Source organism: Amyelois transitella, chromosome 17, assembly GCF_032362555.1.
Source record: "Amyelois transitella isolate CPQ chromosome 17, ilAmyTran1.1, whole genome shotgun sequence".
NCBI classification, from domain to species: Eukaryota; Metazoa; Arthropoda; class Insecta; order Lepidoptera; family Pyralidae; genus Amyelois; species Amyelois transitella.
In genome coordinates this window covers 7,273,813-7,300,246 of record NC_083520.1, presented here as the reverse complement: position 1 = coordinate 7,300,246, position 26,434 = coordinate 7,273,813, and the positions used below count along the sequence as shown (strand labels likewise).

Genomic DNA, 26,434 nt, shown 5'->3' with positions numbered 1-26,434 from the left:
CCAGCCCAATCCAATTTAAGTAAATAATAATTAAAAACGAAACTAGTGTAAATGCTAACAGAAATATAGAGAGTTTAGAAAATCCTCCTAAAAATCACTAAAACGTAGACGATAAAAGCATATCATCACTACATAGTATAAAACAAAGTCGCCCATTTTGTCTGTAGTCCCTTCGTATGCATAAAACTTTAAAACTACGCAACGGATTTTGATGCGGTTTTCACTAATAGAAAGAGTATTTTCTCCGACAGGTTTTTATATATAATTGAAATACATTGAAACTATATTAGCTGAGTTATAGCGATTTATGTCCAAGAAGTCAGAAAAAAAAAATCTAATTGAAGATTGCATTTGTGCGTGCGCCGCTTATACCGTTGGATACAAGTAAGAACAATGTATAGCAAAAACATTGGTCTTTATTAGTTCTACAAAAAAGTCCGCGATGACATATATCCAGCTTTTTTATTTAAGTCACAAAAACTACTTTTCTGTATTAAAAAAACATTTAATTCGTTGGGTGATGTTTAACTGGTGATATAACCAATAATACATATATCCTTATCAAAATAAGTAAGTTCATCATCACGAGCATTTAATTTAGATTATTTTTTCAGTTTACAGTGTGTTATTTAGACATATAGTTTAGGAGATATCACGATATTAGTATTGCGGCACGGTACGGGCCGGCCGCGGCGGCGGGGGCAGCGTCCCTATAAAGAGTCACAGAAACCAAAAAACATTTTAATATTTTAAACGCGGTTAAGGGAAAGAGAAGTTAGTGTGAATTGAAAATTAGTATCCAATATGTGTTGGTGCGTTGACTGTATTTGTCGAAGTAGCGGGATACACGCAAACGAAGTTGCGCGGGTCAGCTAGTTACCGTAATAATACGTCACATAGGCACGTATGTATTCCTTGCGGGCTAAACATAGATAACAGCCTTAAAAGACTCAAAGGTCACGTTCAGCTGTATGCTGTGGGTTTCATCATGTAATTGAGATTCAAAAGTGACAAATACTTCACTCGCGCTTGTATAAAAAAGGGCTTAAACAAAGTAAAACCCAATTTGTCTGGGCCGAGTAGCGGTTCACGTGTCGCCCATGATTCGCTATTGTCTGTCCCTTATGGCCCTTGTGCTAAGGCCCGATAACATCTCTCGAGATGAGACGATAGATAACAGAGTATTGTATGTGCAACAAAGAATGACGAGCCAATACAATTCGGAAGAAATATGCCACTTATACTTTGCCCGTGTTTTTCTGTTTAACGGTATATCTGGGAGACAAAGAGGGATTAACGCTCGCCATTACCTAGAGGGTTTTGACCATACTCTTAGGTAGGAAGAGTGATAATAAATGGCTCCAATATTGTATGCGATTGTCTTTTATTGAATACATACTATACTAATATTTTGAAGTGAGTTTGTTTGTATCTTTTTTCACGTCAGAACCACTGAGCTATGAAATCACAAAATTCAGGAAATGTTGCATACATCTCTTTCCTCTTGGCTTTAGTCCCGATTGCATCCTCACCTCTCTGGAAAGGAGCCTGGGGTATGCCATTGACCATGGATTGGGTGAGTCAGGTTTTGACACGAAGCGACTCCCATTGACCTACGCAACCTTTGCAGGTAAACCTAACTGGTATTGGATCCAAGGTTACACATCCAGTTGCGTGAATGAGCAGGTTTCCTCATGAAGTTTTCACTCATCGTAAGGGCATCGCTAAGTATTCAACTATAACTTTGAAAAAAGTCATCAGGTACTTACATGGCCGAGGTGGCGGCCAGGAAATTTTGCATACATATGTAGGAATATAGGAGTACGGAGAGGAACATGATGGATATATATAAAATAACTAGGTGTTTACTCTATCATAGCGCAACTAAACCTGGCAAAATTTACTCAAAGAATTAGAGGCGTTTCCATAGCAATTTCGTGATGTTACCTACCATACTGGTCTGGTGCCAGACGTAGGTATATGTAAAAAAACATAGCGTGTGCCAATTACTTCTCTTGTATCGCGCAGATAGGTAATAAAGGAAATTATTAAAAAATTGGAATTATTCTTATTTCAATCTTTGTTCCTCTTTTCTGCAATCTAACGTGGTTAACGTTAAGCTAACGTAGTTTTCAAATCTTGTTCCTGTTGGGTCTGCCTACCCCGTAAGGGATAAAGACGTTAAAAAATGGATTATTTTAGTAAGTTAATGTGTATTTGTTAATTGACGTCCGGTCAAAATGCTGCAGTGTAGTTTGTTCCGCCACTTCCACACATGCACTTTGGAAGCGGTAGTAGATATAATTAGATTGAAGTTATGTGACGTCAACAAGGGTATCAACCCTTGTATCCAATTTTGTAAATAAATCCATTCTATTCTAAACTGACCAACGTATGTATATAATGTCAAAAATACTGTGTATACAATTACAGTTCCTGTAAAAGCCGACAATACAACCAAAGTCTAAGAATACTGCAGTTCAATTGTCAAGAAATAAATTCCTCTGATCGATGATCCACCAGCACATTTGGTACTGTGGCATCTCCAACAATACATATTCATTGCCCCGAATGCGCCTTCCGAGTGCGTCCTATAAATAATACATTATACACCTCTTTGTTGCCAAACTCAATGTAAAGCATCAAGGGTGGATGATCTCTTAAAATAACAAGTGTTTGCTTCAATGATTATCGACAATACCGGGACCTTTAGCTGCCCTATGAAAGCCTTCTTATTCGAAACTAACAAAACGTAATAACTTACACAAATATTCATCGAAAAGTATGTTTTACGTCAAAGCGAGTAAAGTTACTATCTCCTTGAAAAACTGCATATGTGACAATTTTGACACAGCCATAAAATTTGAAATTCTATACTATAAATACATAAAGTACATTTTGGTATAGAATCTATAAAGGATCTCCAATAAATTCAGTTTCGAACTAAAATGTGCGTGAAACATCAAGGCCAAGTTGGTTCACCATCACAAAGCAACATTCATCTATTGATATTTTGCTATTTAAATGGTTTTACACATTTATAATATGAGTAACGATAAATACAGGGTATTGTGTGTAGTTTTTATTTTGTCCCGAAGATATTGAATGAAAATAATGCATTTAATTCTATTTCAATATTTGGCGGAAAGGTTTCGAGGATGCTTATGTAATTATTGTAATAAGGTATTAAAGTTTTAGTTGTTTGTTAAATATTGATATAAAGGTACAACTAATGAATACTTTTCGGCTAAGGGCAGTTTATGGCAATACGAATACGTATTTACGCTGTAATACCTACTTTACTGATCGTGGTTACAATGAAGACGAAATAAAAGTAGGTATAAGGAGTTTGGGATTTAGTATTATTTGCCTATTAGTACTTTGAACATAGTTAAATTTTTCAGGAAATTATAATTTATTTTTGTTAAGACTTTTGCTTAACACACATTATGTATTTAAAAAGTCATAAATATCCAAAATAGTGGCAATTTTATAAACTAAATATATTTTTTTACTTAGTTAATCAAACCTTTTGTTGATTTACACCTCATAATGATAACCAACAGATCTTTTTTTATTACAGAAATCATTATCCCAATATTTGAGAAGAACATTAAACACGTTCAGCTGTTATAACCACGCCTCTATGAAATTAATAACATAAAATTGAGTATAGGCAGATGATACGCAATCCTACTTAAACTAGCCATCGTAGGATCCCCGCCTTATAAAATCTCCGCCCATGACACTTATCACAAAAAAACATTCAGTTTGTTTTGGTAAGATTTGACTTATTTGACTTTTTGGAGGAAACTTATTCTAAAAATATCAAATTTGCAAGATCCTTACAGATAATTCTTCTTAGTTCACTAAAATGATAGCGTTAGTAACCCAATGCATATCATTTATAACTAAGGACATTTATTAATGAATGACTCTTTTGTGAATAATTAAGTACAGTTTAGTAAGATTTTAAAGTTATCCGATTCATCATTGTGGTCAAAGCTCCACCTAGGCCCCCTCTCCAGAAAGGTAAAAATGTATGATAAATACACTGAATCCGAAGGAGTGTGATTTTTTGATGACACACTTTAAAATGAAAACAGGGCATTCACTGTTCTCATTTTGAAGTGTTATACAAATCACACTCCACATTTAAAAGGAGGCGGCATCTCAGTTAAACCTCCACACAACAAAGAAAGTCAATCTTGACCAAACATTTCATGTCAGTGTCTTGCGCCGACGCCGACCTAGCACCGGGCGTGATAGGGCGGGGCTCGCAATCCCCAGGGCGGGGAACAATGCGCTAAGGGCGGGGAATTCTAGCCTCGACAACTTTTATAACAAGCCCCTTTTACATGTTCTTGGAATGGCCAATTTGTTGAAATTAATGCAGGTCTTCTTAAATGCCGCTTCGCAGCTGCGAATTTGGGTTTTGTAGAGTCATGTTCGTAACGTATGAAACTAACATAATAGATAACATCACTATTTAGTTCAATCTACGTTGTTACTTAAAGTGTATAAAACATTTATAAAATAATATGGTTTATATTATGGAGGTCTCGTTTTGCGCAATAGGCTGGCGATCTGTTAATGTTTCTGAATCTTACATCGCGTCCGTAATAAAATAAACTATTATTACTTTATACTTAACCTTATCCTCCCCATTATGTCCCGCTTTCTGTCTGCTTATACATCATACATATATCTATTTTAAAAAAATTGGTGTATTAAAGTGATAAGTGTTTGAAGAAATTAATAAGTGTAGTAAATCATAAAATGGATCTTTTAAATTTATGAACTTCAGCCAAATTAAATTTGATACGTGTAAAGATAACACGTGCAATCCAAACGTTTTATCCCACTTTGTTATACAATTTCCTGTTTTAATGTTTTCATTCAATATGCTGGCAACGTGACGAATCACTATTGAAGATCTCGCAAAAAGTTTAAAAACGCGATTCGATTTAAAAAAAAAAAACTAAACCCGAGAGAAGTAATTCAGGCGGCAAATTAATATCGAAAGGGATTCTCTACTGTTTTGAAAATAGAACGAACACGGCGGCACACTTTGAACAGGATTAAATTCGGATTCGGCAGCCCTTTTATGGGGATTGTTTTTACAGCTTACAAAACCCTTTGTCGGTTTTGCGGAATTACGGAATCTCGAGGAATAACACAATACTTCGTGGATTCCTTTGATATTGAATGGGTGTCGTGCACTCAGTGAATGGCTCTTGGTATCCTTTGACGTGGAACCTACGTGATTGTGAATAGGCTTGTTTCTGTTTCATGCTCTAGCTGTCAAAAGAGGAGGAATCACGAGGTGTGCGCAACTCTTTAGACAACTGTCAAAAGGTGCAGATCGAAGAAAATTTATTATGCCATAGTCTTTTGATTCGAACACGTAATATAACTGAACTGCTAAAATAACGGTATTCGATTTATAGAAACGGACGTGATTAGTGACCTGTACTAATTGCAAAGCATTAAGATTACCTACATTGACTTTTGAAATAGTAGGTAGGTACCTATTCCAAATTGTCCCGCCCTTGGCGAGAGTGAGTCAAGTTTTTAATCCAAGTGATATCACTTGGATTACCTATATAGGTATATGCAAACTTTCCAGAATAACCTAACCCATATTAAATTATTAATTACACAACCAGTTACCTGAATAGGCAGATTTCCTTACCTCAATGTTTCACCTCACTGTTAATAATTAAAAAAAATAGGTATAAAATATAAGTAACTCTCTCTCATGTCTAGTTATTCCTATAGGTATGTTAAGCTGTCCGCCACAATGCGTAGGGGTCTTAGGTCCGCTTTGATATGTAAAAATATGTATTTATACATAACACAGGTAGCAGAGATTGCGCTTGCATTTCACAGTGGAGTGCAATATGCGCCGGAGCTCATTAGCGGAGGCTTTTAGCACTGCCGCGACGACTACTACCTGATAGTCAAATGTTTTGCACCGCTTGTTCAAACTAGACTTTTGCCAAGAACGTCGCTCTCGTGAACATTTTTAGATATGATGATTTGTTAGTTCTGATAATATCCACCTAGATATATAAATAAATATAATATATATATATAATATAATAAATATAAATATATAGATAGATAGATAGTTAATCAAAATCTCCTACCTAGTTTTAGAATTATTCCTTGCAAAAAAAATATAATAGTTTATCATTTATAAAGTGCCGTGTGGTTTCTGGCGCTAAAAAATAGGACCACTCCATTTCTTTTCGATGGATGTCGTAATCGGTGACTAAGGCATAGGTTAATTCGTTTTAATTAGCAATCTGTCACTATTTGAATCTGTATTCCATTATACCTAAAGCCATACAGTTGAACGTGTCTGTCCCGCAAGGGATATAGACGGGGTTAATAAAGTTATAGTAATATAGTGATTTATAGATTTCATACGTTTTGAAAATAATTTCCAAAATGATACGTCACTCAATTACTATCACTAGAGACAAATATTGCTGTATCTGTTACATACTGTTGTCTACATACTTACAAACATGTTAAAAAAAATTTCACTTTTCAGATCACTATTGAAATACTTACTCGATTGACGAGAGGCGTGGTGAAGAAGAAACATATACTTACAGGTTAAATAAATCAAAGAAAATAAAAATAATATTAAAAGAAGTTTCAACTTTCCATAAGGCTATTTTTTGGACTACTTATTAAGTAAGTAATAATGCATCGAAATCCACCAGATAACCCTGCCTTTTTCGTCTCGGTCGGTCAAATAACATCATGTAAGTATATTTTATCTTCTCTCACAATACTTGTAATTTTCAAGATCTATAAATCCAGATTAGCTGTCCTATTACACTGGCCTATGTCAGATCAAATCCTACCATGCCTAATCCTGCGTCGCAAGATGTTTCATTCATAACCCGAATAAATCATAAGTCACAATGAATATTCAATATATTGTTACGAAAAAGGCTTCTTACCTCCGCATTTTTTAGCATAACCCACTCCAAATAGCCGGAAGCCATATGCGCACAAATATTTAAAAAGTGGTTAGCCTACGGACGATTTTAAAGAAAAAATACACTTTTTTTTGTCCATCCTGAATTTATTTAATGGTTAGTAAGTATAAAGGTTGGACCTTTTTTTCGCTAGACGACGAATATCGTGGCCCAAAAAAGATTAGCGTCGGTATTGTGTCAACCATTTTTTGAGACCACTTTTTTGCTGTGGTCGTGACGGCGACATTAATAAAATAACAAATAATATAATAAGGCGGACGCGGAAAAAATCTATTTCATATTAATATTTATGTGATGGAAAAGATGTTATGCCCTACAAAAATAAATGGACGTCCCATTTTGTATATGTATATGGTACAATAATAAGATATTTATTTTGGTTTGATTTTAGAAGAATAAAACAAGACACATTCGTGTAATGTTTTTTTTTTGCATATATATTGCTTGCCTGCATTGCGAAATAGTATGATATCAAACATTATGCTAATGCATGACAATTACATTTGTAAGCCGCGATACAATTTATTATTTGAACTAAGATCTACATAAAGGAGGATTTATTCCAAAAAATAATTATCATCACAACAATGCATCAGATCCAGTACACCACCTCATTCACTACCCGACCTTAATACTAAAATCGAAACGTTAGACTGCACAATTCGACCACGCCCATAAGTGCACCTATTATACTAACGGTGCCAGGAATTTCGCATCTGGTCCTCCACAATGTATTTCCTGTGCAAGATACGGATCTTGTGTCGCCTCGGGACATTCTTTATTCGATTTTCCAACGAGTATCGATTCAATCGCATCGTATTGTCAGTTCGAATGTTTTGGTGAATACGATGCCCAGATTTGGCGGAGATGACTGATGTTTTTATAATTCCGGATTGCAATGGAAGATTCATGGATTCGATTTACTGTTAACTTTTTTTATATGTCGGTCGTCCGTTGGTCCAAAATACTAAGATTAAATGTGAGCTGTGCACAAAACACGGGGTGTCTCAAAATCGAGGTTTGTAGTTACGTTATTTTGAACATCATAACAAGTTTAAAAAACATTCCGAACTAGAGAAAAATTCAGTCGTCAATACCTCATATGTTTTTTCTTTTAATATTTATTTTTCAAACGGGTGTCGCTTTGTGTAATTCCCTTCGTTCGTGTTCGCAATGATAATATTTTTTCTTTGCTTAAAAACTAGCATGGAAGCTTAATTTTGATTTTTTATTTTCTTACTTGAAACTTTAACAGAGATGTAAAACGAAGGCGTCATTTTCTTCGGTGTAAGTTATATTTAATTTATTCTTCACTCCATCAAAACCACTCGAAGATAGATAAAAACATGTTACTCAAACTCAAAACTTGAATACCAAGAATAATTTTTGATATTACAGGCAATAATGGAATCTTTCCAAACCCACTTGAGACACTAAAGACCACCCTGATTCGATCCACTCTTAGTCGCCCATCCAAATTCCACATTCCACTTCCTCAAAACTTCACGGACTAATTATGAAAAATAAGACATAGTTTACCATCCACATATCTAATAAACACGTGCTGAACCATTTTTTTTTATTTTCCAAATTCCTCTAAATATTAATTTCGAGGGCGCAAAAACGCTAATTGCTTTTTGTGAACCGTTTTTGCGTGTCTGTCTATTCGTAGTTCTATGTCGAGCAAATGTGGGCTTTGTCAGCGAAAAGTGTCAAATTACGTGGCACGAGATGGGAGATAACTAGGGCTGGCTACCTTAATTTTAAGAAGTGCTTAGGTAAATAATATAAAATTCATTTCCATATTCCATGTCAGATTTGCTAAATTATAATTTGGCAAATTAAAAAGGTGATGCGACTGAAATACTAGTCTATCTCATTAAGGATAAGTGATGTACCTATATGTTCCTTATTAATATAAATCATTATTGAAGGATATCATTATTCGACAAAGGAACAAAACATTTTATTTAATAAATGCATCCTAGTCAGGAAAAAAATAAATGAAAAACAAGAACTATATAAAAGCGTAATTCAATAAATGGCATATTAATTTATAACAGGGTATTCAAGGCTATTCAAAAAGCAATAAATATAAATTTAACTAAATTAATAAATTAAAATTTATACTGCAACCCTACTTCGTGAACTGCGTTCTTGCGTTTTTGCGTGCCCATTTCAAGTTTTTCGTAAAGATTTTACTCGCAGATAATGAAATACTTTTCTACTCGGAAGATCGTATCTCACTTAACCTTCAATGCTAAATAGAACTTTGTTCCAATTAATTGCAGTTCAAATTCAAATGAAACCGACGAATTCTTATATGTATTTTGAAATTAGTATCAATGGTATAGTCAACTAAACGGAAAGAAGCGGTAGATAAAAGGTCGACAAGTTGGAGAAATATTTCCAAAATATTTGTTAGTGAAGCCGCACCACCGCCGCTCCTGTTACACACGTGTAGGTACTATACTTATCCGTAAATGATAATGATGATGATGATTTACATCCCTCATGAATCCTTATCATAAAATCTATCGTTCTATACGTTGAGGTACCTAAAAGGATAAAAATTAATAAGTTGTCTTGTATTATCAGTACAAACATTCATAAAATCAATAAACATGCCACGATCCCTACATACTTCTTTCGCTTCATCTGCTTTCATTACTCACACCATGCAAGGTCGCCGGTTATCATAATCTTCATAACTCTTGTTAATCTTTATCAACCACCAGTTATTAGATCAATTGAAACAGAATTGACCAAAAAGTATAATTTATAGGTATACTTAAATATAATCATCATTGTTTTTCATGACACACTTGGTATAACTAAATTGAAAAATAAATTGCACCTTCATATTACGTTGCAAAATCCACACTTTTTTATCTTTACAAAGATTCTGTATTATTAAAACATCAACAGTAACCATAGCGGAGGTCCGCAAAAACTTTTAATAGGAAGAATTCCATTTAGCCAGTGTATGAGGTTAGTTCAGGCGTGAATTTCCTCTGAAGAAGACAGGATTGCGAAGATTTACGTTCAATTCATCATTTGTATGTCTTTGTAACATTACACCTTGTAGATTGTGCTGTGATAAGGTAGGATTTGGACTCGCCCAGTTTGTACTGTGTTCAGATTAACGACACGGCCATTGTCACTTGTGTAGGGAAGTTGTATAGGTAATAGAGAATTGAGGAAATTGCGATTTATGTGGACTTTATTGGCAGTAGGACTGGATTTTGATATCATTGTAACTAAAATATCTACTACGTTTCAAATGACGGTACCTACAGCAACTTTACAATTTTCGGCGGTATAAAGTCAGCCAATTAAACTAAGTAGAACTTAATTAGCAAAACAAAATTAAATAATTTTGTTATTAACGTATCTTATCGATATTTTCTCTTACGTATATTAGATTAATAAAAAAAAAACAATAGTTTTTTATTCTATATCTTTTACATATTTTAGACCAATTAACAATGCAACAACTTGGTGACTAAAGTTTTTAATATGCGGTTAATAGTAAATCCTTCAGGCTCTGCATCTCTGTTTTCCGCACTGAAAAGTCTTAATTCTATTGTAAGTCCACGACAAAAGGTAACCATTATATTACCACTGTTTTGTACGTTCTACACCAATAGATATTTGCACAATATTGTAATCCTGTCACGGTACACTTGACGCCAATAATATCGGAGGATTAAAATAGATGTTTATCAATATTTCCTTACAAATATTTTGCTACGAAATGGAACATCTTGCGTGACAATGACGACATAATATTTGTATTAAGATTACTGATACGTAATCTTCCTATTGTACAACGATTTTCTTCTCGTTGGTCGAGTGATGACTAGTTTATTTCTAGTCAATACTCGACCAATGTTATATTCTGCGTTATGGTGCCTAAAAATTAAATTGCTAGTAGGAATTATAAAAGTATTGTTCATTCATTAGATTGAGTAGTTAATCCGTTAGGTTCAGTAGGTAAGCAATCAGTCGATTACAATGAGAATGATTGCTTGGTTATTGTTTTTTCTTTATAAATGAAGATACTAGGTGTAGTCCCAATCTCACCACTCCACTCTACCATTTATATTTTACTTGGCCTATCTGAACTTCACCATAATGCAGATAATTTTGCATGACATACAATTTGATAGTATTATAGTAAAAAATCATTTGTCAAGTTTAAGATTGAAATCTTGGACAAGTCATGGACCGATCGAAATCATAAAAACCACGATTGATTAATGTTGAATAACATTTAAATTATGTTTGTCTGTTGTCATAAATATGATATATATTTTTTTTACATTTCCCAGACTTTGTTTTCATAATAATATACCTACGAAGTCCATTATGACTGTTTGTTATGACTGATGTTTTCATAATAATATACCATTCAAATTAATTTTATTTCCATATTGTTACTCTTTAATTTTTAAATACTAAAATAATGATCCAATATGGGTAAACTTTAGTAGCAAAGGTTGCCTAAGTCACATTGACGTAAACATCAATCTAAAGGTTGACTCCGAGTTCTTTTCCAAAGAGGTGATGATGCAAACCCAACACCAAAAGGTAGAGCACTATACACAAATGGCGGCATAACAAATGGTGACAAACAGATAAACTATTAAAATTAACGAAATTCAAATAAATCACAGCGAACAATCCCATAGGTGCTCGTTTTTACTCTCATTCATAATTTATATTTAATAAGAAGTTTGTTTTTGTTGACATTTAAGGACAAGTCTCTGCGATCCCGGTTTCCTGTGCTGACGGGGACGATACGTCACCTCCGGGGGAGCGTGGAGTGATCACGATTAGCGGTGACAGATACACTTCGCTCATTACCGACTTAAACATATGAAAGCCTGATCTTGTTTATTAGAAAAAAAGGGGCTTAACATAGTTTTCAACTCACATCCGTTTCTATTTTAGAAATTTGAGATATTCCCATTATGATTTTCTTCTAGGTTTTTGTCATTTAGTCGAAAGCTTCATGAGAAAACCTAGAAATTAATAGGACATAAAAACACCCTGTACCCGAAGCATAGCATTATAAACCAGAACCATGCAATATTTATGGTATACAGACTAACTATTGAACATGTTTTCCTATTATATAGTCATACTTTTAATTTGTCGGGTGTTATGAGATGCCATATCATCTTAATTTAATACGTTGACCACTTCAAATCCAATAACATCTAATACGAATTCAGTACAGTTCATTGGATCAGAAATTACATGATGGCAGATATGGTGTCTTTGATAAGTTGTCGACAAACGGACTGACGATCAGATAAACAGAAACAGTCAGATCTCTGAAACCGACACCAGATGAGAGATAAAATGGAAAAAAGTGGCGTTTTATTTCGCCTTAAAACGAGATGGGTGGGGTATATGTGTCACAGAGTAATTACTATTGTAAAAAAGGGCCAGTTTTAAAATAATATGTTGTCTGATCGGTGTGAAAGATAATTTTTTAATAGTTTTTAGGATGCAAATAGGTACGTCAACTCTAAAAATATACTAACTAATTTCGCACTTTGTTTTACCTAATTCATTGCCAACAATCGCATAAGTTGCGGTGATCTTTTTTTTTCAAATATATAACAATTTACATTTGATACTTTCTACCACAATATAAGAAAGATATTGCAAATAAAAGTGACTATAAAGGTTTTCAGGAAGCGTGTTTATGAAATTTTATAAATTTACAACTAGCTTTTACCCGCATGTCTGCAGTTTTAAAGATATTTTTTCATATTACGCAGCTCAAAATTTTTCCGTCAATCGCTCAGAAGTGCAAGAGTTCCTATCGTATATATTGATTGAGTTCTTATTTTACCTAGATTATAATGTCTAAAATTTTCGTATGTAGTCAACGTTCCTTTGTATTTTTTGTGTTACCTACAAACAAATTAGCGTACGTAAATAAATAAATTTACTTTTAATTCATCAATCAGAGGAACAATAAATCATAAAAAGAGAGATTGAACTATCGATACCGCCGTAGCCCCATCCTTTACTGGCTATTGTTTTTTTAATCGACGCATTTGTAAACAAAAACAATTGATAACATTCGAACCACGTGCCGATGGCGCCGATAACATTGTGAGGCACTAGCACAAAATAACGAGGGTAAAGAACAGTCACCTGATAGCGTACGATGAAATATCACCTTGTTTTGATTCAATGAGAAAGAAAGGAGGTGGGTTCTTTTTTAAGCAAAAGATAAGCAACATATCTTTCTGTTGCATAATTGGCTTGCGCTTACTTGCTATCAAATAGTAAAACAGGACTACTACTCTTGCCTTAAATGTTGCTTGCTTTTGAAAAGGTTATAAAGTAATTTAATACATTAATAAATCATTGTTTCTAAAAAAACAAAATCAAAAATCTGTGTCTATCCCTCTGCAACCTACTTTACTTTATTTTGAAGTAGGTACCTACCTAACTCCCTTCTAGTTCCCGGAGGAATGCCATGGGATATCATTCCGATTTGACGTCTACGCATGAATTATACAGATAAATATAAACGTTACATTCCATTCTATTATGACATCCGTGATATGAATTTGTAAACAATAGCAGGGTAATATTTTTTAATGGATCACGATACCCACTTATGTTAATACTAACTAGAAATGGCTATCAAGTATTTCAGATCAATATTTCTATTATTCCTATTCTCCTGTATAGGTACGAGTATAATAAAAAAACAGAATGGAAAAAAAATTGAAACATTATTGCAAAATTATTAATTCGTAACAAAAGTTCGTTATACGCAATCCTAAAATCAAATCATCCAACATGGGATATCTAAAAGTAAAATTATCTTAACTTTTAAGAAAAAATCTGATAAAAAATAGTGGCAAAGAAACTCGGGCCCGCTATTATCTTGAACACCAAAGTCATTTTAGCTATAATAAGATAACATTAAGGGAAGGCAGGGCCAGAGATCCTCAAACCTACGGTAGTCGAGATGCGAACGGCTATAAGCAAAGTAAAATCTCGGGGAAGATATATATTTTTATGGGCCAATATCAGTCAATGTATCCTAAAAAATGTTTTTATTATTTTTATTATTGTTTGCTAATGATCATTATTGATATGCATTATGACAATGGTATTCATAGCCATTTAACACAGTTATTAAAATTATTATACGGTTATTAAGCAATTATTATAAATCGAAAAAAGGTTTCATTATCAAAGGTTTTATATATATCTAGATATAAATTTTACCAAAGTAAATCAGTATAATTTTACTTCAAAAATCTGTTCCAATTTCAAACGAAAATTCAATCTCAATCCGGCCAGTTTGAGAACAATCCCCCCTGAAGAGCGTGTCAGCGGACCTGTCCCTCCAAAAAGGAACAGGTATAGTTTTTTCGTTTTCGTTTTTGCGCGCGCGCACGTGTGCACGCCGCCCCTTAATTACCGACGCATACCATAAACAGATCTTTACGCTCCCTTAAATAAATCTTCGTGATTTTTTCTTGTTTTCTTAGGCCCATAATTTCGGAGCACGGTTTTCGGTTTACCGATCTCGAATGGTCCGATATAGTGATGATCGATGATGACTCTTGTGTTTTTACAGGTTCATCACTAAATCGATTTAATGTTGTTCATGCTAACGAATGTTTGAAAAGGTCTTAATGTAAGAGGATTTTCGGTTATGTAAACATGTCTTTATTGAGGGAGTGGTGACAGAATAAAATAAATAATACGTTTATCAATATAAAAAATAAAGTACTCATGCGAAGATATACCTAGGACTTTTTTTAATATTGTGCCTAAACTATTTCTTAATTTTGCAATTTTAGTAATTCATTATCAAAAGTATTCACGATAATTTTATTGTCAAACTCAATTTTTGACACTGTATAATAAAATCACTCACACCCTCTCAAATTTCCAGTTTCTCTATTATTTTCTTGACTTTAAAAAAACTCACAAAAAATTTGATTCGCTCTTAGCCCCACAGAATGGTTTAAACAAGACGCGTTCTAATCACAATTTAAATTATAGTCTGCCTGATAACAACCCCTCGATGCAAGATAAGCCCTCTCTTTAAGTATTTTATTGTAGTGTTAAAAGATGTTTTATCATCGCCCGATAAAATTCCTCTTCAGGACCACAGTCTCAAAATAAATAAAGAAGAGAAAGATAACTATCATCTACTTATATGAAATACAGATGCCACCAAAAACATAACTTGCTCTTATAAAACCGAAAACTTGTAAGGCCATCTTATATTCGGTTAATTTAATTAATTCATAATTGAAATACCGATTTAAAAATATAACTAGGCCAGTCGTCGATTGCCGTCTGCAAATTATGTATTAAAAATATATTAAAATTATGTGATTTAAAAAATACATTATATATATTTAGGGAACATTGAACAGGAAAATCTTAAACCTATGTCATGAAATATATCTAAAGCAGTAGAGTGATCTTCAGCCTATATACAGTGATCATTCTGTATTGTTTTTATTTTGTGTTACGGGGCGCGGTGGATTTATCTTACGCATCTTTTATTCGCCACTTTATCACTATTATTTAGGGGGAGATAAAATACTTAGACATCCTCAGTTTTATGTTTCTTCTTGAGGTTAAGATTTAGTTACACAAAGGGTTAGTGTTAATGGTTACTAATTTATGTGATATTATTGTTGAAAATAAAATTGATATTAAGTAAATGTCAAACTGAAACCCATCCACAATAACCACAACATGGAAACATAAGCACATTTTACACATCAAATGTAGAAAGAAAGTAATCTGGGCGTAAATAGTTTGCCAGAAATAAAAATATTAAAACAAAAATGGTTCGAAATATAAATTAGAAAAGAAAAAAATTTGACGACATAAGTAAGCGTAATATTTATCGAACCTTACCTTTATTATTTTCAAAGACATTAAATAAAAATCAAACAATTTGAAGTTTCAAATGGACTAATTTTACAACTTAAACATCCTCGAACCCAATAAATAGTGAAACTAATGAACGGCAATAAGTAAAATTCCCTGTGAATGGTCTCTCCACATAATTATGGCAGGACCGCACGCCGCCCAATGTTTTTACCACCATAATTTACCGTCATTAAGACAAATCAAGTTGAACGATGCCAATCATCGATAATTAGGTATTCTGACCGTATTAGTGCAAAAAAGGTGTCATATTCGGGGATTTTAAACCTCGTTCGCATATCAAAATCTCGAGAGAGGGTAGATGCTGCCATTAGCATCCAAAGACGTCGTTAAGTTCTCCGTAATTGCAGGGCCGAAAGGGTTTTTAGGCTCCGATCACACTTGCGATTTACGTAAGTACTTACCACTAACACTCTTCGCGTGTTTCAAAGCAGATTTATTACGCTGTAGCTGGAAATGCAAATTGTTAAATGTAATGAGGCCTTAAAATGTCAAATTATGCTCGTTCTGTCAAATCAGTCGATCTTGAGATGGTATTATTGAAGTCGTACGTAAAAAGCCGGAAACTGCGGCTAAAGTAAAAATGCTTGTTGTGGATTGAATACGCTCAGTTGTAATTGCAGGTTTAAGACCTATAATTTACTTAAATGTCATAAGCCAGTTTTGGTAAGACCTGTTTATGTAAAAAGTGCAGTAGGTAATCGATCGTAAAAAATTACTTATATTATTACTGTAGAGGAAAATAGACATTTTTTTTGCTGGTGGCAACATTGGCTGTTATTTGGCCGGAAAACTCTATTATTACATTTGGTAGGTTTAGGTATATTTTTAGATTTAAGTACAATACAAATTTTATTTTAGTATTTTCAAAAATAAATAATTAACAAAACTTTTTGTGACTATTTGTGACTTGAAATTAACAAAAAAGTGTTTTTTTGAAAGCATTTAAGTACCGCAAAGATGTCAAAGATGAGGTTTGGTAAGGAGTGATCTGTAGACAAGTTTCTATGATGTAAAATAAAACACAGCAGTTTATAATCATTGTAATAGGGTTTTAGTTCGAATTTACATTTATCAGTTTTATAGTTTACATTAAACCATATTACCCTAGTACCTTAAATAATTTAAACATATTCCTTCAAATATAACCGTGTCTAATCGGTAGTAATATAATTTCTATAATCTTCAACCCTTTTTAACCGATTGATTATCCGTTAACGCGATCGTGAGGGTTAAATTGCCGACTCGCGATGGTTATTTTTTTACCGAATTGGTTCAAGTCTGATCGCCCTGTAAATTCTTTAGACATGAATCACTGCATGATTAAAAAATAAATTGTATATTTTAATATACAATTATTAATAGATATTAATAATAAAAAATAAAAAAAGCGAATAAAAACTATCAAAATGAAATATAAAGAAGATTCGTTCAAGTCAATAATTGATCAAACTAACAAATCTCGTATCGAAGTATGTCTCTATATAAAAAATTTAACCCAATAAATAGTTTCATAATCACACAACGGCCGTTTCTAAAGAAACGCCATTTCTTACCCCACTTGGAATTGGTCAGATAATTACACTAATTATCTAAATTTGCTAGATGCCTACAAATAAAAACTTGAAATTAATTAAGTATTATTAATTAAATTGGACGAGAAGCGACGCCGGTAATCGGCAATTTCTGCCGCTTAAGGTGACGGGTTATTAACAATCCAATTATTCAAAAATCTTTGTAATGACTGACAAGTTTGGACTGCTTACTTGACAAAAAAAACTACGTATGAAGAGAGGAAAGTCATTTAAAAGAAATTCCTTCTTTTTAAAGACTTGATATTTATTTTTATAAAAATTATGCGCATTAAAGTTTGAGAGAAAAATGCATACATTCAAATGTTATTAGTTTTTGACATAGATAAGAAGGTAGCTCACGACAAATGCGGTAAAGATAAATGGGCGCGTAATCGCGCAATTAATTGTGGACTGAGATACAGCGCGTGCGCAAATAATGAAGGAGAGACTGTAAATAAAAAAAAATATTCCTTAGAAGTAATACCTCATGTGTGACTTATAATTTTATTGTACAATCCATCTTTTGCCTAGATATCGTAAAAGGCGACTAAGGGATAGGCATATAAACTTGGTATTCTTCTTTTAGACAACGTGCTAGCAACCTGTCACTATATAAATAAATATATTAATAAATAAATATATACCGGACAAATTATACTGATTGAGTTAGCCTCGAAGTAAGTTCGAGACTTGTGTTACGAGATACTAACTCAACGATACTATATTTTATAATAAATACTTATATAGATAAACATCCAAGACCCAGGCCAATAGAAAAAGTTATTTTCCCATCATGCCCTGGCCGGGATTTGAACCCGAGACCCCCAGTGTCACAGACAAGCGTAATACCGCTGCGCCACAGAGGCCGTCAAATGATTGTCAATTATATCAGTAAACCAAGCAACTGAACGTGACCTATCAGTCTTTCCGGCAATTTTGGCTCTGACTAACCCGTAAGGGATATAGACGTGATAAGATGTGTGTATAATTGTACTCAAAATACAATAAACGAACTTAATGCTCCAGTCAACTATAGGTCCTGACAAACCTTCAATGTAGAGTCAAACTAAATGATTTATTTTACAAAACTGGCAAAAAGAATTAGATTATACTTTAAAACCATAATAAATAAATAAGATTTAAAGTTATTGAGAGTTTTAAATGCAGTAAGGAAATTATTGTACCTAATGAAATTGGTTGTATTCTAAGTGGAAGTCACTATTAATTTAAACGTTTCAATATAAAATTTTTCCCTTTTTTCCATAGAAATTTTCAAAGTATCTTTGTTTGAGATATGGAATAGACCTTTTTCAATGTTTGTTTCATATCTATGTGTTCTAAGATTTATCAAACGGGTTCATTGGTATATCTGTAAAAAAGTAACAGACTTTCGATTTTATAGTAATGACACGATATAATTTGGATGTGAACTATCTTTGAACATCCTACGCCAGTCTGCTCCCGCGCAGGCTAGCGCCACAAATTGCTCGAATTAGCCGTCCGTTGCACTTGCCCATTATTTATTGCTCGTTTCATAGCCTCTTAGCTAATGGCAGCTAAACGACTAAGGGTAATTAACAACACTTGGTTAATTTTACTTGTAGCCTCATATAAGGAGTTAATTTTATAACAACAATTAGTCAAATAGAAATTGTTTGTTTATTTTGGTATGTATACCTATATTCATATTCATCTTAAATACCTTTAAGTATTAGATATCAGGATTTTCGTCTCTGAATCAATAGGTCCCAGAGTCGATGTCCGACCAGATCATGATAGAAAAAAAAAACCTTGTTCTGATTGGATTCGGTTTTGGATAACATTAAGTATCAAAAATTAAAAGAAAACATAAAACATAACATAAAAGTATAATAACAATTCGAATAATACAATCTAATTAGAATCTTCTTACTAATTTACTCATTCTAATTGTAGGTATAACGAATCAACCCGGTACCTTCGCATACTTTTCTATAAGATTAGGATTGATTGCACACTAACTATTGCATTAAGAACATATGTAACTAGTTAATACAAAAAGACGTTATTCAAATCGTAATCAAGCACCTATCATAAAGAGATTATATACGGGCTTCTATATTCGATTCGTATTAGAGACGCTATACGAAGTATTAGAAGTACTCGTATATCATTAAAAAAAGTATTTGAAGGTTTACTACCTACACCGCCCCTCCCAATCGGAGCGCATCGAATCCTTAATTAAAATTTCTAAGTAAGAACAATCCTGCCTGATTTCATAGCTAGGCTTGAAAAAGATCTTTTACATTGCCAGATAGCTTACTCGATATTTTTTAATTTTAAATCATAAATTTGAAAAGGTTTATATAGATTTTCACCATGCAAAAAGTTACAATTTCTTTTATCAACAAATTACACAAAATACAAAATGTTATTCTCAAAACTCAACTCAAGTCTCTGCCTACCCCTCCGGGAGAGAGGCTTGGTTTTATGTACGAGTATGTATATACATATGTAAACTAAGTAGTCTTTGGGAACATTATCTATTCGTAGATTTGTCAGGCTTTATAATAATCATTATAGGACGTAGCGTAACGCAATATTATCGCATCCGTAAATGACAGTATTTTTAATACAAAAATACTTACATATTATTTGCATTAAAATCATTTTTTGAGATTGATTTCCTAAAATATATTGATAAAGATTGATCGAATAAAGTAATCCTCGTGTGTAAATGATCCTCAGCATCCTGTGTTATTAAACATTACTCCAAAACTCATCACGGACAAGTTATTCAAAATAAAGCAAAGGTTTAACGAGGGCCAGAAATGGGGGGTGATTATCACCTCCCTCTTACGTTACTACCTCATTAGCCGAGTAGTTTTGGAGGCGGTAAAAAACGATTTTGTATTACAGAACCCTATAATCCCATGTTATAATGATGTTTAAGAAAATGATCTGGAAATAAACGAAAATGCAAATGGTTATGATTTTGTGGAAATTGACTTTTTACTATGATACACTTTCATTATACTTAGATATTACTATGAATTTGTTTGATGTCATTCATAATACTTTTTATTTTAATTTAATTAAAAACATTATAAATGTTGTATTTGTCAAATGGTATGATTAGTATGTTATATTATTGCCTAAGAAAAGAAAGTTCATAATAATCTCACTATATAAACCTATATAGTGTATTTGGATCTATAGTTTTATTTATTAAAACATTGAAATTTCATAATCATAGAGATCTATTTATTGATTTGATATGAATATTTTCTGTCTCATAAATTTTAAAACAGACAATTCACTCACATCAATATATTGATAAGAAAACAAAATTTAATCATCCATTTATAAAATGCAAAATCACCTGTATTTTTTGTGACAATTCAAAATGAGTTTACCTGCGATTCAGATGAATTGTTTAGCAACCCCTAAAATTATCCACCCACGTATACTACACACCGCCATGTTGTATTACAGCTATGAAACACTTTATTGTGATATGTGACCTTTATATCTTCAATGATAAGGTGTAAAATATGTCTGTTTTAATTTTGTGGGTGAAAATGATATGTTGGTAAATAATCTCACACAGTTGGGTGACGCAACAAGTGCGTGCACGCAACAAAGGGGCGATTAGGGGTGATTTATACATCGCCTTTTATTTTCCACCCTCGATTTTATTTCATCATCTCGTAACTGAAATTCCCACACTCAAGTTACAATGGTTGAGATTTGGCTCAGATTTTGACGGTTATAAATTAGATTTTGGGCTAAGGTTGCGGGCGGTTAGAAGAAGAATTAAATAAATTTGCAAATGGAACAGTTGGGTTTTTATTCTGCCATAAGTTTGTAAATTATATGTAGCACCTAATGTAGAAATTATATATATTTCAATATTAAACATGCCTTTATTTTTAGATGACGGAAGCATATTACTTAACATGCCCAACACATGTTATTGAAACATATTCTTTTAATTATCATCAATATAAGCTCTAAATATATTATTTGTATCTTTTTTAAATCTTAAAAAGAGTTCTTTAATAGGTACGAAATTTAAATGAAATGAATACAAAACAAAAACACTTTGCTAATGTTTGTTATAGAAGTGCATACAATATTCCAAGTAAACATTAACAGTCATAACAAATTATAACGTAACAATATCAAAAAACTTTTATTAAAATAATATTAACAATAACAATTTTCAGTAAGGCACTGGCACAAAACTTTGAATTCATAACAAAAGATCAGTATGACCCCTCGAAAACGCGACAAGTGCAGACTCAAACAATGGCTTCGTCGCGGTCCCGGATTCATCCCCAGTTCCACTTGTCTCCCGATGGGTGCCATCCCGTAATGCTTCACTTTTTCCATGACGCAAAGTGTCTATTCTTCCAATGTCCTTTGTTACAGGTGGTTTTTGCATCTTCAGCCGTGGGAGCGGAGACTACGCCTCGACACTGAAAGAAATAGATTTATCGGTTTAAATAGATTGTAAGAATCTATGTGAAAAAAATATAATCGCCTAACGAATATTAAGGGCAAATGATAACTCACATATAAGATTATAAAAAAATACCTCATTCACCCCTTTAACTTCAGAACTCATTCACAAGGTAATTTAAATAAACTACCCCTGAGGACGTATAACAATTTACAACGAAGCTACCAACAAAATCATCCCACGCAATCGCTAGATTGCTGTGATTACTAAAAATGAAAATTCACCCCCTAACAATCGTCCCTAATAATCTTAAAATGACTCTAATAGACATTTAATTATAGATCCGGGCGAGTTCCACTGACCCCTTTTACACTTGTTTACATCTTCATCCCCCGCCCCGAACGCGCTGAGCCATCAAAATGGAATGTTTAATTCCTATACGCATACGATTTATTATAAAGCAGAACGGGATCGCTCACGCTTGCCATCTGTCGCGGTTCCGAATCTCGAATCGCCGAAAAAAAGTCAATGTGCGAGCAACCCTGGGAACCGACTAGCTAAGAGCATTCCCACGAACAACCCCTCAATTTTCAATAACCAAATTAGCCTTTGCGTTACCCTATTTCAGATATGAGGGAGTCGTGAATCTATTCATATCAATAAAAAATATTCACTATCCCGCTCACTTTGATGCCACTATCGTATTTTCATCCCCTTCGAATGCACGTGTTCAGTGGTCGTATATTTAAACTGGCTCGTATGTGTGCGCGAGCCTTCGGATCGCGACACCTGCCTGCGCGCGCGCACCCCATTGGCTGAGGAACCACTATCACCGCTACACTGATTTCTTTTAAACTTAATTTTTTTGTAATACTCTCTTCGGACATAAGAAAAAACCATACATGTTCGAACCGGTACGAGTTGGATATTTGTGTGTAGGTGGCATTTCGTGTTTAATAGATCTTTTTGTTAACAAAATGTTAATGAACACAAACCTGAATAGGTAATTAAAATTTTTGATTCCGACATAGGGTTAAATAATTGTACTTATCATGATTAACAAAAATGTTATATGCGGTCAAGGTTATTGTTCAAGAGTTAGTAATTGCAGCGTTTAATGAGAAAACCGCATTTGCTCAAACGGCGCTGCTAAACCTCAAATTGTTGTCTAATTGATGTTAATGCACAACATGTCTATTAAGTGCGCTAGCGTCAAATCAGGTTGTGTCACGTGACATGCGCGTGAGCAGCGCGAGTTCATGAAGGGTCGATTATTACCCCACTTACCCCGTGGTGACTTAGTGACCCCGGCGGGACAGGGGTCGATAACAATCGCATTGTCCCGGCACGGTAGGCAGGGGTTATCAACAACATGTGTTGTTTACCCACAATTGGGCGTGTGTACGGCGCGTGGACTATTTTCTCATGAAAATTAGGTTAACTGATTTTTGTAATGCATATTAATTCGCATCTGTTACTTTTTTCTTCGTAATATTTATAATTTTATCAGAGTACGTTCTCAGATATCAGAGTAACTTTATTTACATTGACATATATGTGTATGTTAATAAAGTTCTGAACTAGTATGATAAAAACTTAAAACTCAGTATAGCTAAAAGCTCCTAAAATCAACTGTGCTGTAATAAACTATTCTAATAATTAATAGATAAATGTCTTTATTATACCTTTGTTATTCAATCCAATCCAATTATTGATATTCATTTATGGTAACTCTGCTTCCAAACAACTCAAGTTCGAGCTTTTAAAGATCCCATCCTAAAGTTTTGACCCAAGTCTTATCCACCCTAGAATTTAAATCAGTCACAAAATGACCTTTAATATAATTGAATCAATCCTTTGATCGAAACATCTTTACTCTGCGTATCTGAAAAGGCACGACATTAAAAAGTATCAAATAAACCACTTGATACACCCACACATATGAAGGGAGCTTTTTCATTACAAGCCGCTTTTGTGTCGGGGGCGGCGCGCCGGGTATAAAAGCCCGACCGACCGATGCAGCCCCACATTCCTGCCTGTGATCTCACTAGCAACACGCGCACTTAACTTTAACAAATTTCCAATATGTCTTACTACGCAAACAACGAATACATCATCGCGACAAACAACTCAATGAACGAGAACAAATACAACAGTGAGAAGATGAAGAACAGCGGCCTGAAGGCGCTGCTGAAGCCTCTGATGAAAATCATTAAGAGGACTACGAAGCGAGTTCCCGCCAAATCACTCAACACGTGTTTCGAGGAGGACCAGAACTCTAGCAACGAGATGCTGGAACGCAAGCTGTACGCTGAGGTGGAATCCTGCCAAAACGCAGCCGCCTTCCTTGTTTACAACGAAGACTCCACTTGTGACGTCGTACCAGTAACCCCAGAAAACTTCTATATCCCTGTACATTTCGCGAGAACCGACGCCGGCACCTTCTTCTGGACCACCGTTTCCAAACAAGAAGCTGACTTCGCAGAAGCACACTGCTACACCGAGTGCCAGACGGCTGAACAGCAACTCCCCGTCTTCCAAGACCGCTGGGTTCAAGCATAAGTTCACAGCCAGATAAAATCAGTGTCTTCCAATGAAACCAGTGTCTTGGTTTCTGTACCCGTCTGTGATGTTAGCTTTAATTTAAATTTTACAAGGTGCCATATAGGGATAAGTTAGGGTTAACTTTGCTCAATCGTGATAACTCCTCGAAAGCTTTAATTGTATTTCGATTGTGTTGTGATATTTTTGATAATATTTTGTATTGTATAAATTATGAATACTTAGATGTAGTGAGCTTAATGTGATCTTCCTTAAATGAGCTTTAATTGTTTTTAGGATTAATAATTTATAGACACTTGACTCGATATTGTGTCAAATTTTTGAAAATAAAAATGAATATTGAATGAATTTCTATCTTTTCCTTCTACTCCCCTGAAAAGAAAACAATAACATATAAGAAGTTGGTATATTAATTGAACAACATTACAATAATACATCAACACAGAAACATATTATCTTAATTTAAGTATACCTAGGTCATAATACGTAACAACGTCATGTTTGCAATTATGTAACGAATCGAATATATTCTTTTAATAGGCTACTGTTTGGTAACTTAACTCATTATCAGAAGTTCAGAACAGCCTATTCAATTCCAATAAGTTTTAAACTTACGTTCTGATTTCAAAAAGTGGTCGGACGGGTGGCGCGGGCGACTACGGTGGCGCGAGCCATAGCCAGTTCATGTTAACCCGTGGGCCATCGCCGGCGACCGGTCTGACAGGCCCTACTTGGCCCGGCCATCTCCCGCACGTGCAAGGCCCGCGGCTCAGCTACTGGGTTTAAACACTTTTTTAGCCACCGCGCTTTTTGTTTAGATAATTATGTTTGATTTATTCTGAAGAATCAGGCGATCATTAATTATATATTATTTAGGTGTATTAATGTTATAATGCCTTTTCTTATCGGTTTCATTAGTTAGGTTGTTTTAATATTTGATAAAATATATTTTATCAGATACTTACTGAAATTAGTTTTTGCTTGTTTCTCATCAGATTATTAACTTAAATTTCGCCAAGTTTCATGTATATAAATACATTATGTGATATTATATACATTCTCTGTATATGAATAAAGTTTGCCCTAGAAACTATTACCTAGTTTCCAAACATTTACTGAAAAATAATTATCAATAGAAGTTGACAAATCGATATTGTTTTTTTTTTAAACTTACTCGGAAGTGTGCGTAGCTAGCGCTAAAGCAATATAGAATTAGTTTACAGCCCTTCATAAAACGTATAAAATCTGAATTCAGTAAGTACCTACTACAATTAATGCTAGCTTGCAAAATACGAATACATCCAACAAAAATAAGCATATTTTATGCAAAATCGCGCTTATTTATTTTTTATTTTCATTTCAATATAATTATCATCTTGCGAGTCGTGACAAGTCTTAACCTGTATCCACTAAAACATGTTGGAACATGCTCTTGCTTATAAAAGGCATTTTAACCATTGCACAATAGTAAAGAAACTTTTATGTCATGTAAACAATCACATGTAACAATAATATAAGCACGCACGTGCAAATGTTACCTTTCACCGAGATGCAAATACCTGCGTATCGATTGTAATGAGCCTTCATGAAAGCGTACCCATTGTCATTTTTTTTTTAATATTTGTATAGCCTTTAAGCAAATGTTACGGTTAAATTTTTCATGAATTAGGTAAGCTCATATCATTTCAATACGAATTCATGCTTTCAAGAATAAAAATCAAAATCATAATCTCACATCATTTCAATACGAATTCATGCTTTCAAGAATAAAAATAAAAATCATAGAACTTTTAATTAATTAAAATCATTTATAAAACTAAATAATATCACAGAATATTCCGTAAGAAATAGAAAAACAATCATGCAGTACATTT

The 26,434-nt window shown here is 33.7% G+C and overlaps 2 protein-coding genes across 2 annotated transcripts in view; both read left to right on the top strand.

Annotated features, from left to right (window-relative positions):
* Nucleotides 1-26,434, top strand: part of LOC106134231 (uncharacterized) — a 163,465-nt gene that overhangs the window by 54,111 nt on the left and 82,920 nt on the right. The gene's annotated exons all lie outside the window — the stretch shown is intronic.
* Nucleotides 23,917-24,899, top strand: LOC106134253 (enhancer of split malpha protein-like). Its single transcript, XM_013334249.2, has one exon. It carries the CDS (start codon nucleotides 24,084-24,086, stop codon nucleotides 24,558-24,560), a length of 477 nt encoding a protein of 158 aa, XP_013189703.1. The 5' UTR covers nucleotides 23,917-24,083; the 3' UTR covers nucleotides 24,561-24,899.

What these genes read in the sequence shown, in the direction of transcription:
- LOC106134253 (XM_013334249.2), top strand. Translation starts at nt 24,084, where the DNA reads ATGTCTTACTACGCAAACAACGAATACATCATCGCGACAAACAACTCA.